The sequence below is a fragment of the Oncorhynchus mykiss genome, chromosome 10 (assembly GCF_013265735.2).
Source record: "Oncorhynchus mykiss isolate Arlee chromosome 10, USDA_OmykA_1.1, whole genome shotgun sequence".
Classification (NCBI taxonomy): domain Eukaryota; kingdom Metazoa; phylum Chordata; class Actinopteri; order Salmoniformes; family Salmonidae; genus Oncorhynchus; species Oncorhynchus mykiss.
This window is the reverse complement of record NC_048574.1, coordinates 18,041,552-18,065,388: the sequence shown is the minus strand read 5'-3', so window position 1 is coordinate 18,065,388 and position 23,837 is coordinate 18,041,552. Positions and strand designations below refer to the sequence as shown.

The 23,837-nt window shown below is 41.1% G+C and overlaps 1 protein-coding gene across 1 annotated transcript in view; it reads right to left on the bottom strand.

Moving 5' to 3' along the window:
* Positions 1–22,518, bottom strand: part of tmem132e (transmembrane protein 132E) — a 362,583-nt gene extending 340,065 nt beyond the window's left edge. Inside the window, exon 1 of the mRNA XM_036989826.1 lies at positions 21,140–22,518. Within this exon, the coding sequence (XP_036845721.1) occupies positions 21,140–21,200 (61 nt within the window). The 5' untranslated portion in view covers positions 21,201–22,518. The remainder of the gene's footprint in view (positions 1–21,139) is intronic.
* Between the last annotated feature and the right edge of the window lie 1,319 nt (positions 22,519–23,837).

Genomic DNA, 23,837 nt, shown 5'->3' with positions numbered 1-23,837 from the left:
ACAGTCCTAACAAAATTCTTGCTTGAGAAATTTCTATTTGCAAAGAAGCTATTTTTTTTCATTGAAAACAACCACAATAGTAGTTAATTGTTACCCAGAAATGATTTGATATTGACATAAAGGGTTGCATTGGACCCAGAAACCGAAGGCAGTGCATGCATGTTCAGGAGAGACTTTCAATGCCTCCTCACATTACTAATCAACCACTGACAGAGGATTTAGGGAGACATATAATAAACTGGCATCTTTGTAATAACATGGCTCATATACCGGTCTTCTTTGGATGCGTGCTGACATATTTGGTGCAATAAATACTTTCACCGTCAAAATTAATAGTTGTTCCCGACAGAACATGAGAGTTCTGATCCCGTCCAAGACAAACATATATTCATATAATGCAAATTAGTTGATAAGATTAATCTTAGAATGTACTATGACAGAGAAAAGGGTGTTGGGGCTGTGAGGACATTTGTCAATGTTCTTTTTAAGTCACCCCTACCTAAATAAGCCTGCATTGGAATATCAAGTGTGATGAATCTATTTTATTGGTGTACCACTTTCATTTACAACCTTTCACCCCGCTTCACAGGTATGTTCTTACACTGGAAATAGAGAACAAAACACATCTATTTTGGGCTAACCTTAGACAACAATCATTCTATACTGAACAAAAATAAAACGCAACACGTAAAGTTCGTCCCATGTTTCATGAGCTGAAATAAGAGATCCCAGACATTTTCCATACGCACAAAAATCACATTGTTCTAAAATGTTGTGCACAAATTTGTTTACATCCCTGCTAGCAGGTTTGGTAGGCTACTAATGCTCACTAACCACCTGGTACTCTGCACTCTATTGTCCCTCTGTTCACTGACATCAATGCAATCAAATCAAACACTTCATGAAAGCCCATGAGCTCATGTTGCACAACATTTCTATAGGCTGCAATTGCGTGAGAAAACAGAGTGATTGTATTGTAAATTGGTCCATTGTAAATCAAAACAAATGTCACAAATTATTTAGTATATGTAAAGACAAGATTAAATCAAGAACAGTCTGATGGGTGAAAATAAATCAGCCCATCACTTGTGAATGATGCCCAGCTTAAGTCAAACAGTGCATGCTTTTTTTGGAGACTTTTCAAATCATAGTCGCACACCTCATGTAGCCTAGCCCATAGGCCTATATGTTTTTATAAGGTTTGTATCACAACTAAAGTGACCTAATAACTTCTTAAAATAAAGCACAAATCTGCTTTACAAAGGGTGTAGAGCCTAACTGATAGACATACAGTGGGGCAAAAAAATATTTGCAACTCAGCATTCTTTGTCCTCTAAACACGAAGAGTTGAGTTTTTACCAAAAAGTCCTATTTTGGTTTCATCTGACCATATGACATTCTCCCAATCTTCTTCTGGATCATCCAAATGCTCTCTAGCAAACTTCAGACGGGCCTGGACATGTACTGGCTTAAGCAGGGGGACACGTCTGGCACTGCAGGATTTGAGTCCCTGGCGGCGTAGTGTGTTACTGATGGTAGGCTTTGTTACTTTTGTCCCAGCTCTCTGCAGGTCATTCACTAGGTCCCCCCGTGTGGTTCTGGGATTTTTGCACACCGTTCTTGTGATCATTTTGACCCCACGGGGTGAGATCTTGCGTGGAGCCCCAGATCGAGGGAGATTATCAGTGGTCTTGTATGTCTTCCATTTCCTAATAATTGCTCCCACAGTTGATTTTACCTATTGCAGATTCAGTCTTCCCAGCCTGGTGCAGGTCTACAATTTTGTTTCTGGTGTCCTTTGACAGCTCTTTGGTCTTGGCCATAGTGGAGTTTGGAGTGTGACTGTTTGAGATTGTGGACAGGTGTCTTTTATACTGATAACAAGTTCAAACAGGTGCCATTAATACAGGTAACAAGTGGGTGACAGAGGAGCCTTTTAAAGAAGAAGTTACAGGTCTGTGAGAGCCAGAAATCTTGCTTGTTTGTAGGTGACCAAATACGTATTTTCCACCATAATTTGCAAATAAATTCATAAAAAATCCTACAATGTGATTTTCTGGAATTTTTTTTCTCATTTTGTCTGTCATAGTTGAAGTGTACCTATGATGAAAATTACAGGCCTCATCTTTTTAAGTGGGAGAACTTGCACAATTGGTGGCTGACTAAATACTTTTTTGCCCCACTGTATGCAGCAAGTGAGTTTCAAGTTTGGGGAAGATCATTTTCACCATAAAAATGTACCTTTATAGTAAAAGCATTACATGCATAATCCCATTTGTAGTCACTTGAGAATGGTGTTTTCCTGCAAATAGTAGCTTCGCATTTATAGCCTACCGCTATAAAAGCACATTGCTGTACTTATGTGAAAAAAATAGCCTAATAATTTAACATGTTAGCTAAACGTTCTCATCTGTGGCATTGGGCTCATTGCTTAAAACTGTTTTTTTTTGATGCTATTGGTGATATTAATTTGGGATCTATCGTATCCCACAACTGTCCTAGACAAGGTTTGGAACATTTATTTCTTGCACAGAAAAGTTAAACTTTTGTACAATGGAGGATAGTAGATTGCCCTAGGCTAGTGCTTTTGCTGTACGTTAGGCCTACTCATCTTGTTGACTGACAAAAAGTAAATATGGACAGTACTTCCAACATCTTCAATTTGCGCCTCGGCATTGGATAAGGACGCGTGCAGTTGCATCCCCGATGTGTTGGTCTACAGGTCTACACTTGTAGCCTGTGAGAAAGACCAGATCATGTGGGGAGTAGAGAATTTTAATGATTATATTCAGCCCAAGGGCACAACGGCCACAAAGGGCAAGGTTTTTATTTTAGGGGGATTATGGCCACACAAAGGGGATGCAGCCTGGAAATTCGAGGCATTATCAAGTGCTTGTCAAATTGTGAACGAGTTTAATGAAGTGGGTACAGCCTACGCAAAACAACAAAGCAGAGCTCTTGCCTTACTTGCAACTTTTTTTAAATCATTAAAAAGTTGCATCATGCAGCCTATAAATTTATTAAAAATCAAAACATACAGCCCAACATTTGTATCACAACACAGAATAGCCGCATGTACACACTCCCTCAAATTGTTTGGAGAAAATATCCTTTCTATTTTATTAAATTAAGCATATAGGAGTGCCTGTTTCTTTGTTAACCGATAAACACAGAATAGCTGCATGTACACACTCCCTCAAATCGTTTGGAGAAAATATCCTTTCTATTTTATTCAGTTATGTTCAATTGTATTCTTCATAATATAAAATAATGCCACGGAATTGTCTGCCAAATGAACTAGTGTAGCCCACAGCCATATGTTAGGCCTTGATCTGGCTATTACATAAGTACAACGCAGAGTATGGTATTCTGTTCTTCTGAAATAGACATTTTCTTCATATCATGTTTCTTTAGACCCGTCTAAAATAATGGATTTATTGTGATGTGTAGGCTATATTACATGGATTTAGACTTTAAAATGTAAATGTCTGCATCAGTGGCTTGTATGCTATGCGTGGAAGGCAGAAGATGCTAAGTGTTTGTTAATTAAACGGTTGATTTCCGTCAGACAGGCAGTTAATTTCCTTGACAATCACCAGCTGACAATTTCATGACTGCCACAGCAAAACCCATGACTTAAATAATCTGGCTTCTTCACCTGCAGGATTGTCTGAGACCAGCCACACAGACAGCAGATGAAAATGTGGGTTTGCACAACCGAAGAATTTCTGCACAAACTGTCAGAAAACATCTCAGGGAAGCTCATTCCGCATGCTCGTCATCCTCACCAGAGTCTTGACCTGACTGCAGTTCATAACTGACTTTCGTGGGCAAATGGCCACTGGCACGCTGTAGAAACATCCTCCTCGGGGAATGAATCTGTTTCAAACGTACTGGGCAGATAGACGGCGTGAATGGCATTGTGTGGCCGAGCGGTTTGCTCTTGTCAAAGTTGTGAACAGTGCCTCATGGTGGCGTGCAGTTATGGTATGGGCATGCATAAGCTACGGACAACAAACACATTTGAATTTTAAAACCAAATGGCAATTTTAATGCCCATTGTCGTGCCATCCATCCACCTGCCATCACCTCGTTACAGCATAATCATGCAAGGCCCAATGTCTCAAAGACCTGTACACAATTCCCGGAAGCTGAAAATGTCCCAGTTCTTCCATGGCCTGCTTACTCACCAGATGTGTCACCCATTGAGCATGTTTGGGATGCTCTGGATCAACGTGTATGACTCTTCCAGTGCCTGCCAACATCCAGCCACTTCACACAGCGAAGAGGAGTGGGACAACATTCCACAATCAACATCCTGATCAACTTCATGGGAAGGAGATGTCGCGCTGCATGAGGCAAATGGTTGTCACACCAGATACTGACAGGTTTTCTGATCCACGCCCCTACCTTAAGGTATCGGTGACCAACATATCTGTATTCCCAGTCATGTGAAATCCATCGATTAGGGCTTCATGAATTTATTTCAATCAACCGATTTCCGTATATGAACTGTAACTCTTAAATTATTGCATTACTATTTTTGTGCAGTGCATTTTACTGACAAGTGTTAATGAAGCAAAACAATTTAACCATCAAGTTCACTGGACTCCAGAGACAATTTTATACAAATTGTTTCCAAGTCTGTCTTGTGGTAAACAAAGTCTACAAACACCATTAAACTACTGAAAATATGGTAAACAAAATAATATCCCCAGAAAGTGAGTCCTGAGGCCACCCCAAGCGGGAGCAAATTTTGTTCTGAAATAATCAAAGCTTGATGAGTTGGTTATTTGAAACAGCTGTGTAGTGCTAGAACCTAAACACGGGGTGGGGGGGGAGGGGCAGGATAGAGTTTGCGCCAGATCATGAGTGATCCCTTAGTGGAATTGCTTTTGACAGCTTCGCCTCCACTGGCCAAGGCGAGAGTAGATAACCCAAGCAATGGGAGGCAATACCGACCAATGGCTTCAGGGTTCCCTCTTGCAGGGAATAGATTGCAAAATCTAGTGACTTTGCAGACCAGTAAAACCATTTAATTGAGTGTGTGTGATGTAGTGCTTCCCTCTGTGCAGTACCTGGGATGGAAGGGCACATCCTAACCCTGAGTGGGAGAGAACAGAAATATTTACAGTAGCTTCAGAAAAGTATTCACACCTCTTGACTTTTTCCACATTTTGTTGCCTTACAGCCCACATTTATTTATTAAAAATGTAGATTGTGTCACTGATCTACACAAACAAATACCCCATAATGTCAACATGGAATTGTTTAGCCAATTTTTACAAATTAATTAAATTAAAAGCTGAAATGTCTTGAGGCAATAAGTACTCAACCCCTTTGTCATGGCAAGCCTAAACTTCAGGAGCAAAACATTTGCTTAAGTCAGACAAATTGCATGGACTAACTGTGTGTAATAATGATGTTTAACGTGATTTTTAAATGACTACCCATCTCTGTACCATACACATACAGATAATTGTAAGGTCCCTCAGTCAAGCAAAGTATTTCAAGCACAGATTCAACCACAAAGACCAGGGAGGTTCTCCAATGCCTCTCAAAGAAGGGCACCTATGGGGAGATGGGAATATCACTTTGAGCATGGTGAAGTTATTCATTACACTTTGGATGGTGTATCAATACACCCAGTCACTTCAGAGGAGTCCTTCCTAAAATTGTTTGATGGAGAAGGAGACCGCTCAGGGATTTCACCATGAGGCCAATGGTGACTTTAAAACAGTTAGAGTTTAAATGGCTGTGATAGGAGAAAACAGAGGATGGGCAAACATTGTAGTTACCCCACAATATTAACCTAATTGACAGAGAGATAAGGAAGCCGGTACAGAATAAAAATATTCAAAAATGTGCATCCTGTTTGCAATAATGCACTAAATACTGCAAATATAGTAGCAAAGAAATAACTTTTTTCCCCAAATACAATGCATTTTTTTTGTGGTAAATCCAGAGTACCACTCTTCCTATTTTCAAGCATGGTGGTGGCTGCATCATGTTATTGGTATGCTTGTCATCAGCAAGGACAAGGGAGCTTTTAGGATAAAAAATAAATGGACTAGAGCTAAGCACAGGCAAAGTCCTAGAGGAAAACCTGGTTAAGTCTGCTTTCCAACAGACACTGGGAGACAAATCCACCTTTCAGCAGGACAATAACCTGAAACACAAGGCCAAATATACACTAGAGGACCCTACCAAGATGACATTCAATGTTCAGGAGTAGCTATATACACTGCTCAAAAAAATAAAGGGAACACTTAAACAACACAATGTAACTCCAAGTCAATCACACTTCTGTGAAATCAAACTGTCCACTTCGAAAGCAACACTGATTGACAATAAATTTCACATGCTGTTGTGCAAATGGTATAGACAACAAGTGGAAATTATAGGCAATAAGCAAGACACCCCCAAAAAAGGAGTGGTTCTGCAGGTGGGGACCACAGACCACTTCTCAGTTCCTATGCTTCCTGGCTGATGTTTTGGTCCCTTTTGAATGCTGGCGGTGCTTTAACTCTAGTGGTAGCATGAGACGGAGTCTACAACCCACACAAGTGGCTCAGGTAGTGCATCTCATCCAGGATGGCACATCAATGCGAGCTGTGGCAAGAAGGTTTGCTGTGTCTGTCACCGTAGTGTCCAGAGCATGGAGGCGCTACCAGAAGACAGGCCAGTACATCAGGAGACGTGGAGGAGGATGTAGGAGGGCAACAACCCAGCAGCAGGACCGCTACCTCCGCCTTTGTGCAAGGAGGAGCAGGAGGAGCACTGCCAGAGCCCTGCAAAATGACCTCCAGCAGGCCACAAATGTGCATGTGTCTGCTCAAATGGTCAGAAACAGACTCCATGAGGGTGATATGAGGGCCCGACGTCCACAGGTGGGGGGTTGTGCTTACAGCCCAACACCGTGCAGGACGTTTTTCATTTGCCAGAGAACACCAAGATTGGCAAATTCGCCACTGGCGCCCTGTGCTCTTCACAGATGAAAGCAAGTTCACACTGAGCACATGTGACGGACGTGACAGTCTGGAGATGCCGTTGAGAACTGCCTGCAACATCCTCCAGCATGACCGGTTTGACGGTGGGTCAGTCATGGTGTGGGGTGGCATTTTTTGGGGGGGCCGCACAGCCCTCCATGTGCTCGCCAGAGGTAACCTGACTGCCATTAGGTACCGAGATGAGATCCTCAGACCTCTTGTGAGACCATATGCTGGTGCGGTTGGCCCTGGGTTCCTCCTAATGCAAGACAATGCTAGACCTCATGTGGCTGGAGAGTGTCAGCAGTTCCTGCAAGAGGAAGGCATTGATGCTATGGACTGGTCCGCCCATTCCCCAGACCTGAATCCAATTGAGCACATCTGGTACATCATGTCTCGCTCCATCCACCAATGCCACGTTACCACAGACTGTCCAGGAGTTGGCGAATGCTTTAGTCCAGGTCTGGGAGGAGATCCCTCAGGAGACCATCCGCCACCTCATCAGGAGCATGCCCATGTGCCTGTATGACCTCCCTACAACGCGTGGAGGCCACACACTACTGAGCCTCATTTTGACTTGTTTTAACTTCTTTGATATAGGGGGCGCTCTTTTAATTTTTGGATAAAAAAAACGTTCCCGTTTTAAACAAGATATTATGTCATGAAAAGATCCTTGACTATGCATATAATTGACAGCTTTGGAAAGAAAACACTCTGACGTTTCCAAATCTGCAAAGATATTATCTGTGAGTGCCACAGAACTGATGCTACAGGCGAAACCAAGATGAAATTTCAAACAGGAAATGCCCCAGATTTTGAAGGCGCTGTGTTCCAATGTCTCCTTATATGGCTGTGAATGCGCCAGGAATGAGCTTACACTTTCTGTCGTTTCCCCAAGGTGTCTGCAGCATTGTGACGTATTTGTAGGCATATCATTGGAAGATTGACTATAAGAGACTACATTTACCAGGTGCTCGCTTGGTGTCCTCCGTTGCAATTATTGCGTAATCTCCACCTGCGTGTATTTTTCTATTTGCTTCAGAGGAGAAACCCAACTGCCACGAATGACTTATCATCGAATAGATATGTGAAAAACACCTTGAGGATTGATTCTAAACAACGTTTGCCATGTTTCTGTTGATATTATGGAGTTAAGGACATTACAAAGTTGGATCAGCCTGTAGTGTGGTTTTCCACTTTAATTTTGAGTGTGACTCCAAATCCAGACCTCCATGGGTTGATACATTTGATTTCCATTGATCATTTTTGTGTGATTTTGTTGTCAGCACATTCAACTATGTAAAGAAAAAAGTATTTAATAAGAATATTTCATTCATTCAGATCTAGGATGTGTTATTTTAGTGTTCCCTTTATTTTTTTGAGCAGTGTATATAGTATATAGTTTATAATCTATGGCAAGACTTGAAAATGGCTGTCTAGCAATTATCAACCAACTTTACAGAGCTTGAAGAATATTGTACAATCCAGGTGTTGAGAGCTCTTAGAGACTTACCCAGAATGACAAAAAGCTGGAATTGCTGCCAAAGGTGATTCTAACCTTTGACTCAGGGTGTTGATTACTTATCTAAATCAAGAGTTTTATTTAATTATTTTTTATGTAGTTAGAATCTCTTCCACTGACTTTTTTTGGTCAACAATCCACACTAATCCCTTTTAATCCCACTTTGTAACAAAATGTGGAAAAAGTCAATGGGTGTGAATACCGCCTGAAGATGATGTATATGATATTTAAAAGTACATTTGTTTCGGTTTGTGCAGAAAATGAGACTAGGGAAATTGAGAGCTCCTAAAAAAAAATGAAGGCACAAAAACCTGTATTACCTCTGATCTAAAAAGCAGAACTAAAATCAGCACTCCTATTGAGATTCGTGCAAGGTTAAAAAGGGGAACTCACCTAAAAAACACATTTTGGTATTTTTGTCATTAGTACACTGTTCTTACAGTCCCAAAATGTTTGTAATGTCAGTCACGTTTTAGATACTGGACTTTCAATAATCGAAGTACCACCAGCCACATCATCATGATGAAGCAAAATGCATTTTGGGACTATCAACAGTCCCAAAATATCAAGTTGTTTTTTAGTGGAGTTCCCCTTTAACCTGAATGTTAGGTTAGACCATGGCCATGTTGCAAGAGTCTCAATAGGAGTGCAAATTTAGTTTGGCCTTTTAGATCACAATAAATAAAATTACACTGACAGGGGGGGCTGATCCTAGAATTCCTACTCAGACACCTGATACATATGACCCCTGATATATTTAAAGATCACGGGTTTATAGACTTGATTCAGAGACCTGCATCTCCCTCTGATGTTTCTTCCAGTCTCTTGGGAAGAGGGTTCATTACAATTACTATTTTCATCACTATTCAAAGCAGAGGGATTTGAGAAACTATGGAATGTCATTGGGGAAATCACACTATAGGACGGTTTTAATTGCAATCAAAGGCCTGAACATAAGCACCTTGAAAAATTAAAGGTCAGCAACTTCATGATAAAGAATAGGGGATAAAAATAACAGATGACTAAGGTACCATAGGCTCCCGAGTGGCACAGCGGTCTAAGGCACTGCATCGCAATGTTAGAGGCGTCACTACAGACCCTGGTTCAATCTCCTGGTGGTGTCGCATCCGGCCACAACCGGGAGAGCCATGAGGCGGTGCACAATTGGCCCATCATTGTTAGGGAGGGTGTTTGGTCAGCCGGCATGTCCTTGTCCCATCGCGCTCTAGTGACTCCTTGTGGCGGGCTGGGCGCAGGAACGCTGACCAGTCGCTAGCTGTTCAGGGTTTTCTCCGACACATTGGTGCGGCCGGCTTCTGGGTTAAGCAAGCACTATGTCAAGAAGCAGTGCAGCTTGGCGAGGTCGTGTTTTTTTTTTTTGGGGGGGGGGGGGGGGGGGGGCACACCTCTCCCGAGCGATGGGACAAGACTATCAATTAATTGGATATCAAGACTATCAAATCAATTGGATATTACGAAATTGGGGAGAAAAAGTGGTAAAAGGTTCAAAAAACTTTTTTTGGTCAGCATTTAGGTCTGCCTCAACGTGGAATATCAAAATCAGAAGGTAAGCCCTTATTTGACAAGCTTTATTCTCAATCGAGCATTAGCATAACCTGAGACAGCAGAATCAGCGTGCTTGTTCCTGTTGATCTAAATGAGCTCCACAGAAAATTAATTGGATTGAGATATTCAGTGTGTATGCACCTCAATGGTGCAATGCAACTGTGTGCATGACAGTCAGGGCAATTATTGATTCAATAGACCTCAACGTCAATATGTGGTCTTTCATAAAACAACAAAAAAAAACAAAAAAAAAAAAAATCACCTTGAATATTAAAACAGCGAAATCAAAAGGTAATGTACCATGGTGGTTGGATGTTTCATTACTCTGTATGAAACCTAGCCAAATCAACTTGGACAGTAAGTGTTCAAGACACCCGTATGCATCAGCTCTCTCTTCATTAGCAGAAACACACCTCACTCCCACTCATCAGTACCAATAACGCCCACCTTGATAAAGGCAGGGATACCACTTTAAAAATGCCACCACCTGCAACAATTAGTCCTCTTTCAACCATACCAGAATGGAACTAGAGATTAATTATTGACTGAGTTTGGAATGAGTGTGGTGTGTGGCCACCAACGTATCTTTCGTTTTGTTATGTAGATTTATATTGTTCGGCGATTGATGGATTGTTGTGCAAATACGATAAGTGCACGTCTCTTGTTTGCCATTTGAGTCACACCGTACCACTCAGAGGGTCTTCACACTTGAGTTAAAAAAAATAGCTTCTGCTACACACACCCCTTGAAAATAGTGGATTTTGCTATTTTAGACACACCAGTTGCTGACCGGAGGATAAAATCGAGCACACAGCCATGTGATCTCCATAGACAAACATTGGCAGTAGAATGGACTTACAGAAGAGCTCAGTGACTTAACGCGACACAGTCATAGGACCCCACCTTTCCATCAAGTCAGTTGGTCATATTTCTGCCCTGCTAAAGCTGCCCCGGTCAACTGTAAATTCTGTTATTGGGAAGTTGAAACCTCTAGGCGCAACATCGGCTCAGCCACAAAGTGGTAGGCCAAACAAGCTCATAGAACAGAACCGTCGAGTGCTAAAGCACGTAAAAACAGTCTGTCCTCGGTTGCAACACCCATTACTATAATACACCTCATTATGAAAGATGCCAATCACCATATAAAGTCCAAAGAAGAAAAAGTCTGGAAGGAGGAGAGATGTCTAGAAACGAGTCGGTTGACCGTTACGTATGGATTATTTGTCTGATTAGAGGACCTTGTTGAGTTATTTTACCTGAAATGCACATTTAAATTCCAGGACAAATTAGCCAGTAAAAGCAAGTTAGCTAAATAGGGCGAATTAGCCAACAATCGCAAGCTAGCTAGCTAAATTGCCATTAACCTCTTGAACCTCTGGGGGCAGTATTTCATTTTTGTTTGAAAAACGTTCCCGTTTTAAGCGCAATATTTTGTCACGAAAAGATGCTCGACTATGCATATAATTGACAGCTTTGGAAAGAAAACTCTGACGTTTCCAAATCTGCAAAGATATTGTCCGTGAGTGCCCCAGAACTGATGCTACAGGCGAAACCAAGATGAAACTTCAAACAGGAAATGAGCAAAATTTCTGAGGCGCTGTTTTCCATTGTCTCCTTATATGGCTGTGAATGCGACAGGAATGAGCTTACACTTTCTGCCATTTCCCCAAGGTGTCGGCAGCATTGTGACGTATTTGTGAGCATATCATTGGAAGATTGACCATAAGAGACTGCATTTACCAGGTCTCTTTACCGCCTGGTGTCCTGCATCGAAATTGGTGCGCAAACGCCAGATGCAACTATTTTTCCATTTGATAGAGAGGAGAAACCAGACTTCCACGAACATTATATCATCGGAGAGATATGTGAAAAACACATTGAGGATTGATTCTAAACAAGGTTTGCCATGTTTCAGTCGATATTATGGAGTTAATTTTGAAAAAAGTTCGGCGTTTTGATGACTGAATTTTCGGGTTTTTTTGGTAGCCAAACGTGATGTACAAAACGGAGCGATTTCTAATACACAAAGAATCTTTTTGGGTAAACTGAACATTTGCTATCTAACTGAGAGTCTCCTCATTGAAAACATCCGAAGTTCTTCAAAAGGTAAATGATTTTATTTGAATGCTTTTCTTGTTTTTGTGAAAATGTTGCCCGCTCAATGCTACGCTAAATGCTACGCTAGCTGTCAATACATTTACACAAATGCTTGTTTTGCTATGGTTGAAAAGCATATCTTGAAAATCTGAGATGACAGTGTTGTTAACAAAATGCTAAGCTTGAGAGCTAGCATATTTATTTCATTTGCGATTTTCATGAATAGTTAACCAGTTGCGGCGAGCAAACCCGGATCCGGGATCCTATTTATAGACCTAAGCGCATTACCATAACGCAACGTTAACTATTCATGAAAATCGCAAATTAAATGAAATAAATATGCTAGCTCTCAAGCTTAGCCTTTTGTTAACACTGTCATCTCAGATTTTCAAAATATGCTTCTCAACCATAGGAAAACAATAATTTGTGTAACAGTAGCTAGCTAGCGTAGCATTTAGCGTTAGCATTAGTATTAGCATTCAGCAGACAACATTTTCACAAAAAACAGAAAAGCATTCAAATAAAATCATTTACCTTTGAAGAACTTCAAATGTTTTCAATGAGGAGACTCTGTTAGATAGCAAATGTTCAGTTTTTCCTGAAAGATTATTTGTTTAGGAGAAATCGCTCCGTTTGGTGCGTCACGTTTGGCTACCAAAAAAAAACGAAAATCCAGTCATCAATACGCCAAACTTTTTTCCAAATTAACTCCATAATATCGACTGAAACATGGCAAACGTTGTTTAGAACCAATCCTCAAGGTGTTTTTCACATATCTCTTCGATGATATATCCTTCGTGGAAGTGTGCTTTCTGTCCTGAATCCCAGGAGAAAATGCCCGCAACTGAAGATTACGCACCAATTTAGACAAAGGACACCGGGCGGACCCCTGGAAAATGTAGTCTCTTATGGCCAATCTTCCAATGATATTCCTACAAATACGTCACAATGCTGCAGACATCTTGAAGAAACGACAGAAAGCGCAGGCTCGTTCCTGCTACATTCACAGCCATATATTCGAAAACATTGGAAAACGGAGCTTCAGAAATTCTGCTCATTTCCTGTTTGAAGTTTCATCTTGGTTTCGCCTGTAGCATGAGTTCTGTGGCACTCACAGATAATATCTTTGCACTTTTGGAAACGTTAGACTGTTTTCTTTCCAAAGCTGTCAATTATATGCATAGTCGAGCATCTTTTCGTGACAAAATATTGCGCTTAAATCGGGCACGATTTTTTATCCAATAATGAAATAGCGCCCCCATAGACTCAACAGGTTAACGATGCATTATGGTAATGAGCTTGAGGCTATAAATAGGATCCCGGATCCGGGTTTGCTCGTCGCAACTGGTTAATGTTTAATGCTTTTCAACCTGTCCCTAAATTGGTTTTGATATTTCAACCTGCGTGTCGTGATCGCGTTTGGTGTGATGGGACACAATCAATTTGTGCACGATGGCGGACGCGGTTTGGGCATGTTGTAAGATTAATGTCAAGCATCAACTGGTGTAAAGCTCACTGCCACTGGACTCTGGAGCAGTGGAAATGCGTTCTCTGGAGTGATGAATCATGCTTCACCATCTGGCAGCACGACAGACGAATCTGGGTTTAGAGGATGCCAGGGGAACACTACCTGTGGAGGTAGTAGTGGAGGAGGAAAAATAGTCTAGGGCTGTTTTTCATAGTTCGGCCTAGGCCCCTTAGTTTCAGTGAAGAGAAATCTTGAAGCTACAGCATACAATGACATTCTAGCCGATTCTGTGCTTTCAACTTTGTGACGACAGTTTGGGGAAGGCCCTTTCCTGTTTCAGTATGACAATGCCCCCATGCACAAAGCAAGGTCCACACAGAAATGGTTTGTCGAGATCAGTAAAGTTTTGCCACACCGGCCTGCACAGAATCCTGACCTCAACCCCATCGAACAACTCTGGGTTGAATAGGAACGCTGACTGAAAGCCAGGCCTAATTGCCCAACATCAATGACCGACCTCACTAATGCACTTTTGGCTGAATGGAAACAAGTACCTGCAGCAATGTCCCAACATGTAGTGGAAAGCCTTCCCAGAAGAGTGGAGGCTGTTATAGCAGCAAAGGGAGTTCCAACTTCATATTAATAACCATGATTTTCTAATGAGATGTTTGACGAGCAGTGTCCACATACTTTTGACCATGTAGTGTATACTGCAATGTAAACTTGCAAACTTGTCACGTCTCGACTAGGACTGGCGATCACGATATTTTATCAGCCAGTTAATCATACAAAAGACTGCCGGTCTCACGGTAACTGACCGTTAATTAACAAACACTTTTAGCATCTCCAGGCCTCTACGCATACAAGCTGCTTCAGCCTTTGGAACATCATGGGCATCTTGAACTGGGGACAATAAAAGGCCACTGTAAAATGTGCAGTTGTGTCACACAACACAATGCCAGTGATGTATCAAGTTGAGAGAGTGTGCAATTAGCATGCGGACTGCAGGAATGTCCACCAGAGCTGAATGTTAGTTTCTCTACCATAAGCCGCCTCCATCGTTTTTGATAATTTAGCATTGCATCCAACCTGCCTTACAACCCCGGTATGTACAACTGGCCTCACAATCGCAGCCCAAGTGTATGGCGTCATGTGGGCGAGTGGTTTGCGGATGACAACGTTGTGAACAGAGTGCCCTATGGTGGTGGCAGTGTTATGGTATGGGCAGGCATAAGCTACGGACAAAGAACACAATTGCATTTTATCGATGGCAATTTGAATGCACAGATGCTGTGATGAGATCCTGAGGTCTAATGTCGTGCCATTCATCCACCACCGTCACCTCATGTTTCAGCATGATAATATACAGCCCAATGTCGCAAGGCTTTGTACACAATCCCTGGAAGCTGACAATGTCTTAGTTTTTCCATGGCCTGCATACTCAGACCTGTCTCCCCTTGAGCATGTTTGGGATCCTTTGGATCGACGTGTACGACAACATTCCACAGGCCACAATCAACAGCCTGATCAACTCTATGCGAAGGAGGTGTCACGCTGCACACCAGATACTGAAAAGATATTTTCTACACCCCTACCTTTTTAAAAACGTATCTTTGACCAACAGACGCATATCTGTATTCCCAGTCATGTGAACTTTATTTTTTACATTTTGGTTCAGTGTAAATTTAACAAACTCTGATAAATACATTGGATACACGTCACAATTAATCCGTTATTTATTTTAGGCGGTTCTAAAGAAACGACAAAAATGTATTTCTTATTTTATAAGAGTTGGCCTACTGTTTATCTGACTATGCTCCATGTCATTGGCTGCAGGCTTGTTAATTTAGCAGACAAGATATGCTTATAAGTCACATGACATTTTTACATTATATGATTTTATAGTAAGAAGAATAAAATTGAACTTAGCATAATAAAAGAGGATATTTTTCTCATTCCGGAGTGAGAGCGCGCATATGAAGTGACTAAGTTGAGCGTTAGATTTAGAGTTTTGGCAACTTTAGTTGTGAATGATACACACCATAGAAAGCCTTAGAAATTAAAACATACAGTGGGGAAAAAAAGGGTCACCGCAACAGTCCGTCTCGACCACTACCTCTGGAGGTAGAGCATGACAATTGCCCGACAGTTGCCCCCCTCTAAGCAGGACAGTGTAAACAGAATTGACTTGAGCCTACCCTCTTAACAGTAAGATTTTTTATAGCAGAACAGCTGAAATGTAAAAACATTGCCCATATGAGACTTGTTTTAAGTCTTTACCTGAAATTGTATTAACAGCCTGTTTGTTACATTCTGAAATTGTCATCGTAGCTTTAAATCTGTGTTTTTATTTTTTGCTTGAGTACACCAAGCCCCCGAAGTCCAGGTAAGATGCAACTCCCTAGGGAATTGCCCACGTTTTCAGTCGCAATTTGCATTTTACCTCAAAATTACTTCCATGATATTGATAAAATGAAGCCTGTTTTTTTCTAAGGTAATTTTTACTGATATCCTAACATTACTTAATCATGAAGTATGTTAGCTAGCTAGCAGGAGTTAGCTGTGTATTGTCAGCTAATTTAATGTGTACAGATGAGAAAATAAACCCTTTCATGGTCTGCTAATGCTTGTGTATTGTTGCATAACTCAATAGTAATATGGTTTGGTTGCATTATTCAAATATTGTAATAAGTTTTAGAAAAATTGCTCAGCTTGTTAAATAGTTTGCGCTGCTTACTGGCTACTGTGATATTTCTGGTATATTTGAGCGGACCAAGAATGTTGCGTTGCCAGTCAACTTAAGGCAAGGCAAGGATACAGTGGCGATGTGTCATTTAGGGCACACCTGTTTTGAGGCCTACCTGTTTAGATAAAAATATACTAAATCATTGAGTTGAAGCCACATACAAACGTGGTCTCTTTTTTGGTTTCTTGAGTAAGGCAGCTCCAAAATGCAGGTGTTTCAGCCTAGCTCAGTGCTTTCTCTGGTGGTGGGGAAGCCAGCAGAAAATACGGAGCATAGGGGTTGGTATTGTTCTCTAGTTGTGCAATGATTGGCTCAGGGTGTCACTCATGGGACCCTACGTCAAAACAAAATCTACGGGGAGAGCTCGAAAACTCAAGCCCCTTGGGTGCTGCCATAGATTTACATTAGAAGTGTCCATCCAAGAAGGCTCAAGGTCAATGGCCACAGATACAATTACGTCAAATATCTACCAAAGCTTTGATTGGATTGATCATGTCAACATCATTTAAAAATCTTAGCTAGAAAGCAGTCATCATCATGCATGAAGTCGGCAATCTACTGGCATATCATTTTTTATCCTTGTCACATGAAGAGAAATGAGAAACTATAGATAAAACGTATCGGTGCTCATCGGCCATAAACATTAAAAACAAGTTGGAAATCGCAAATTCAATAAGTGCTAAAGCACCACTGCAGCCTCAGGTTAGATCCCAGGATGTGTCACATCATGGGACAGTGCACAATTGGTTAGGGGAGGGTTTGGCCGGCCGGGATGTCCTTGTTTCATCGTGCTCTAGCGACTCCTTGTGGCGGGCGGGCTGGTTGATCAACTTCGGTTGTCAGTTCGACAGTTTCCTCCAACACATTGGTGCAGCTGGCTTCTGGGTTAAGCGGACGGTGTGTCAATAAGTAATGCGGCTTAGCTCGCGACCTTCGCCGAGTCCATGGGGGAATTGCAGCGGTGAGACAAGATCGTAACTACCAATTCGATATCACGAAAAAGGGGGTGACCCCATTGGCCAGAAAAGTTTGAATACATTGGCCATGCTGTCAGTCCAGCATGACTTCTGTCATGTTCAAAACAACTGGAAACTCTGATCTGGGAAATCTCAGACTTCAGTGGGTTCAAGACAACTGGGAACTCAGATAAAACTAGCTCTGATGAGGGAAATCATTTTGAACGGTCATACAACCCTAAAGTTCAAGAGCCCACAAGAAGGACCACCGCGCCACCTTCCTCTTCAAGTCTTAAACAGCACAACAAGGGGAGTCCAAAAATTGTATGCTGCTGCATTAATTATGTAATATGCCAGGAAGATATCTATACTGTAGCTAAGAAAGTAATACTAAGTGCATGTTGTGTGGTAAACTGTTAGTAGCCCATGTGCCTCACCCTAATAATTTGGTGTATTTTCACCTCTTAAATTGTACCTACTGTTCTGACTTGTTGGTGCACATTTAGTCTATCCTTAGAGAAATATCATCAAATATGAAGATAAAAGCTTTCATTGTCTGCTTATATGCCCCCTTTATTTACCCTACGGTTCTGACTTGGTGTACAGGGAGAATATTTTAAGAACGGCCTGTGTTTGGTTGTCGTACATTTCAAAAGTGCTGAACAAAGAGTTTTGACTACATCCATCCTAGTTCGCTCATTAATGTCTTAATCGAAATTACAGATTGCCTCTTATGCACTTATTGTAGTGGTAATGGGGCCTTAAACCTGTTTGATCAAGTGCATTTCCTTTGTTGTCCATGTGACCACCTCATACAGACAATGTGTTTCTCTGATCCTAGTTCAACCACCTTACATCACCTGTCTACTATGACATAATTTGAAGCCTGCAAAGATCAAGATCAAAACCTGATTAAATAAAAAGGGTCAAAAAGCTATACCATCTTACAGACATACTCATTGCGTTGCCTTCCACCCATCCTACCCAGACTAAACTATTTTATTTATTATTATTGCCTGGTCCCCAGGCTCAATTGCACTTGAAAGGGCTGTGTCTTAAAATGGAGGTGGGAGAGGGAGCGAGCCAGCTACAGCTGTATTAAATGGGACTTTGAAAAATGGTTTAAATTGCCAATCAAAATTAATGTTCTATCACATTAGCCATTATTTTAGGGATGCCCAATTGAGTTCAGGCATGTGAAAACTACAGTATTTCTAAGATGCGTACAATGAGATTTTGCTAAGTAATTTCCTTGTTTAACACTAGAACCGCTAAAGCAGTCATTTTGACTGCTCATTATTATTTAAAAAATTACTCTGCCATTTTTAAGTCATGCCCCCCTCCGTCCATCACGTTTCCTAAATAAGTCTATATGAATACACTGTTGGTGTAATAATTATAATATCACAAACAGAACTAGAGTTAAAACCAGTCTCAGGGGGAAAGCATAAAGAAAAAATGACATGCCCTCCTGTTGCCCCTCCTCACAACAGCAGGGCCTGCTGCAGCTCCTTCCTCCTAAAGTTTAAAGTGCCCAGCTGAGAATCACCTCAAGTAATTGCCTCAAAACTATACTGAAACTATTTTCACACATAAGAGACTAAATCAATTAAGTAAAGTATGATGGGTAGAAAGGGGGAGAATGGGTGAGTGGGTGAGTTGATGAGCAAGGGGAAGCAAATGATTACGTAATCACAAATTGTGATGAAGAACAGGGCAGGCCATTCTATTGATCCATTCTAATTATAATCTTAAAAATGGTATGTAGCCTATATTAGTCCACCGAATCAAAGCAGTCTACAGTGAGAGCGTGCGTAACTGTACATGTTGATCGGCTATCAATATTTGGGAAAATTTCCACAGCAGCAGGTGAGCGAGTGTTGGAGAATATGGTGATGAGGCTTGTGGAACCTTATGTTGGCAAGGGGAGAAATGTCACCATGGAAAATTTCACTTCATTATCATTGGCGAACAAGTTGCTTGCGAAGAAAACAAGTCTGGCCAGCACCATGAACAAAGTGAGACGGAGCTACCTCCCTTTGCGCAAAATAAGGCACCTGCAGAGCCATTGTCCAATGGTGCTGAAGAATGACAAGACAATGGGGACACAAAGAGAACCGGAGACTATTACGCACTAGAACGAAACAAAAGGTATGTCAAAGTGTGTCAAGCAAGTGAAAGTTAGCAAAATTGTGTCAACTGTTAGGACAAGGGATAACAGCTAAATTAAATCCAAATGGTGCCATTGAATAAAGATGCACGCAACAATTAACTATTTGACTGCTTTCATAGACACTTCTAGTCATAATGCCATTATCGCTTTTGTGCCGAGTTTCACTATTTATGAAGACCACTTGGCACTTATATTTAGGCTACTGATGTTTTCATAATTTTACCGTGTCTTTTGACCTTGCATCTTGGTGGTTGGGGTATGTTTTTTTTCCCATAGTTATAAAAAAAAATTAAGCTGTTACCGTGTTCTAACACAAATGCTTTCTGTTTCATAGTTGTGAAAATGGCACACCACAAATAAAATTGAACACTTGAATTTTAGCATTTGTGATTTTTTTGTTCTTACATATAGCCAACAGTAACTAACTAAAGAAAATGCTTGTGTGATCTGAAATAAAATAAAGGTTAGAATATAATGTTACCCAAGGCCTTCATAAAAAAAATGTTTTTTATAATGAAATGTTTTAATTACACCGTTAGAATGTTGCAGTCTGAATGACTGCTCATTAACTTGAAGGGGGGGGCTGTCGAGGCCCAGCGGTTCTAGTGTTAAATTGCTTGCATTGCTCACGCTTTGAAGTCCACAATGTAGGGGAGGTTCTAAGGGTTGCGCTAATGGTAATGCAGAGATCAGCCAATTAAAAATCAGTGGTTGTTTCATCCTCATGCCATAGCCTCCAGCACTTAAGAGCGTTGGGCCTCGATCTGCCCTTGAGCAAGGCACTTCACCCTAATTTTCTCCAGGGATGCAGTACTACTATGGTTACACCTGTAAAACAACATTTCACATTTTATATATTTTTTAAACCTGACGGTTCGACAGAGAGCCGGTTGGAAGACAAGATTTCCTCAAAATACACAACAAATAGGAGGTAGAAGAGCAAATTGTTGATCATATTCCTATTATTATGGTTAAAGAAAACTGTACTCATTAATCTAAGTGTGGCAAGCTACACAGCCCTGCTCCCCACCTTGTGGAGAGATGCGTGTGGACCATATAGACCCCCAAAACTACAACTCCATTCATTGCAATGAAAGCATACAACTGGTTGTATACCTCACATGCATGAATAATTTAACCATAAACAGCTAAAAATAGACAATTAACATGGTGGAATAAAACCTTCGATCCTGTGCATGTCAAGACGAGTTAAGTTGGCACACTTCTCCTCACTGCGATTTTTGGGGCGGCAGGGTAGCCTAGTGCGTTGGACTAGTAACCGAAAGGTTGCAAGTTCATATCCCTGAGCTGACAAGGTACAAATCTGTCGTTCTGCCCCTGAACAGGCAGTTAATTAACCTAGGCCGTCATTGAAAATAAGAATTTGTTAACTGACTTGCCTAGTTAAATAAAGGTAAAATAAATGAATAAACTGCATCATTTGGGTCTTATATTGTGCGTGGAGATCATAACCAATCTGAATTAAAGGCGGCACTTCTGCTGTATTTGCTGCTTTCTTGGAATCGCATCTCACTTGACATAGCCTACAACATACATCAGTCATAATCGAACATAGGCTTATCATTCTGGCGAATAGCCATGTCGCTCGGTTAGGCACTTACCATTCGAAATTAGCACCACACAGAGCAGCAGAGTTCCTTTGCAAGATGGTAAAATTGACATCGTAGATATCACGGTAAATCCAGTAAGCAATCGTGAATACAGGAGTCTTCAAATATAGCTTCCGACCGGTGTTTGCCCGTGGCAGGTTCTTCGAGAGTCAAGTTCAATTGTTTACAATATATGGTGGTGTAGCCTTACTGAATCTGTCTACTATGTCAAATCTGACAATTGTCTGATTGGCTTTCTGGTAAAACGCAAGGCATGACGAAGACCTCTTCTCTTTCTAAAGGAGCACCAAGCGGCAGAAGAAAGTTACATGTATCCGGATTAAGTGGCTCAATTGCGCCCTCAATTAAGTATTCCACAATGTATGTTCCAAATATGAAGCCAAGTCAAATGGTTAATAAATTCAACAAATGCGCTATTGTTCACAAATACGTGGCAAACAAATATACTATTTGATGTTGAATTCCTCCGCGCTCAGTAGGATAAAGGCTGAGAGATTTGATGGTGGTATAAATTGAAGTGCCTGAGATACAACTCTGATTCCCTTAGCCTACAGAAAGATAAACGTTGTGTTTTTCAAACGGTCCTGAAACTGGAGTGCGGTTGTTGATTTCCACGACTGGGCCAATTAAAAAAATAAATAAAAGACAACCAACACCGGATGCAACAATTTAGCCAACAAACGCGATTAATGGAGAGTCCGTCCGTCGGTCTTCACTGTGCGGAAGGCAACACCGGTTCGGGTTTAAAGACGGGTGCCTCCTGCCTTTCTTAAAAAGTTATCCAGTACACAGGCGAGACGAATCTTTAGTAAGCATGGAAAATCCAGGATTAAAAGGCTATACTAAAGAAACTCGACTAATAATATTGGATAGGCTGTGAGATTCCTCGTTTCCAAAACTATCACAACGTTTCCCAACCCAAGTCACTGCATTTGATCCATGCAGTGATATGATAGTTCATCTAGTTCCCAGATTTTAAACGGCAGTCGATGTACCACGTGTCGATGTTAGGCTACCTAAAATCTTCCTTCTACACGTCCTCAGACACAAGAATGTTGACCATAGTTACTAAATCTGCGGCAGTAGTCCAAATCCATCCCCTAACTGTGGTTAAAAACTCACGGGTAGTTCGACTTCATTGTTTCGTACTATCCTGCTCAGCGTTGGCCATTTACGCATTCGTTGCCGCTCGTCTGGTTAAGGGAATAAAGAGAAATTGCTAATACATACTCCTCGTATGCGTTGTGTCCGGTACAGTAGGTTTTAACAGTAAAAAGGCGACTTTCTCAAAGGCAGTTGCTACAGAGATCGTTCTCCCTCGATCTAAGGATTCCACACGCACAACTGAAAGTGGCATGAACCAAATTTCAATCACGTGGTACCCTCATCAGACCTCAGTCTGACGCACACATTGCATCGTTTATTCAATGAGATGGACAGTGTGCATGTGTAGCCCATCATGTATTTTTTTTTTTCAAATCAATTTGTGAATTAGTATCGAAAACATTTCGTAAATTCTTATAACATGTTGCATGTAGCCTATACATTCGTTGAGCCATAAGCAAATGTAGGCTATTGATTACATTTTAAATTCCAGGTGAGCAACATCGTCTAACCTCTGGTTACAACTTGGTCTCAGGGAATGTCGTATTATTCTATACGTAAATCCGAGACAACATTTAGTATGGTTTTCATTTGTGGATGTCCATCATGCCTTTCACATGCTAGGCTAGGAATTAGGGGTTAAGGTTAGGAGCTAGGTTCAAGGGTTAGGGTTTGCTAACATGCTGTGTTTGATTCCTGTCACAGACAACTTTTAGCATTTTAGATAATTAGCAACTACTTACTACCGTTTAGCTACTTTGCAACTAAAGAAGCTAAAAGGTAGTAAGTAGTTGCTAATTATCTAAAATGCTAAAAGTTGTCTGTGACAGGAATCAAACACACAACCATTGGGTTGCTAGATGATCGCGTTATACATACACAATGACCCTCCTTTAGTTTTTGCCTTAAGTGACCTTCTGTCTTATGTAACTATACCAAACATAACATTCTACACTGAACAAAAAGATAAACACAACATGTACAGCATTGGTTTCATGAGGTGTAATAAAATACCCTAGACAGTTTCCATATGCAAAAAAAGCTTCTCTCAAATGTTGTGCACCAATTTGTTTACATCCCTGATAGTGAGCATTTCTCCTTTGCCAAGATAATCCAGCCACCTGACAGGTGTGGTACAGTGCCTTGCGAAAGTATTCGGCCCCCTTGAACTTTGCGACCTTTTGCCACATTTCAGGCTTCAAACATAAAGATATAAAACTGTATTTTTTTGTGAAGAAATAACAACAAGTGGGACACAATCATGAAGTGGAACAACATTTATTGGATATTTCAAACTTTTTTAACAAATCAAAAACTGAAAAATTGGGCGTGCAAAATTATTCAGCCCCTTTACTTTCAGTGCAGCAAACTCTCTCCAGAAGTTCAGTGAGGATCTCTGAATGATCCAATGTTGACCTAAATGACTAATGATGATAAATACAATCCACCTGTGTGTAATCAAGTCTCCGTATAAATGCACCTGCACTGTGATAGTCTCAGAGGTCCGTTAAAAGCGCAGAGAGCATCATGAAGAACAAGGAACACACCAGGCAGGTCCGAGATACTGTTGTGAAGAAGTTTAAAG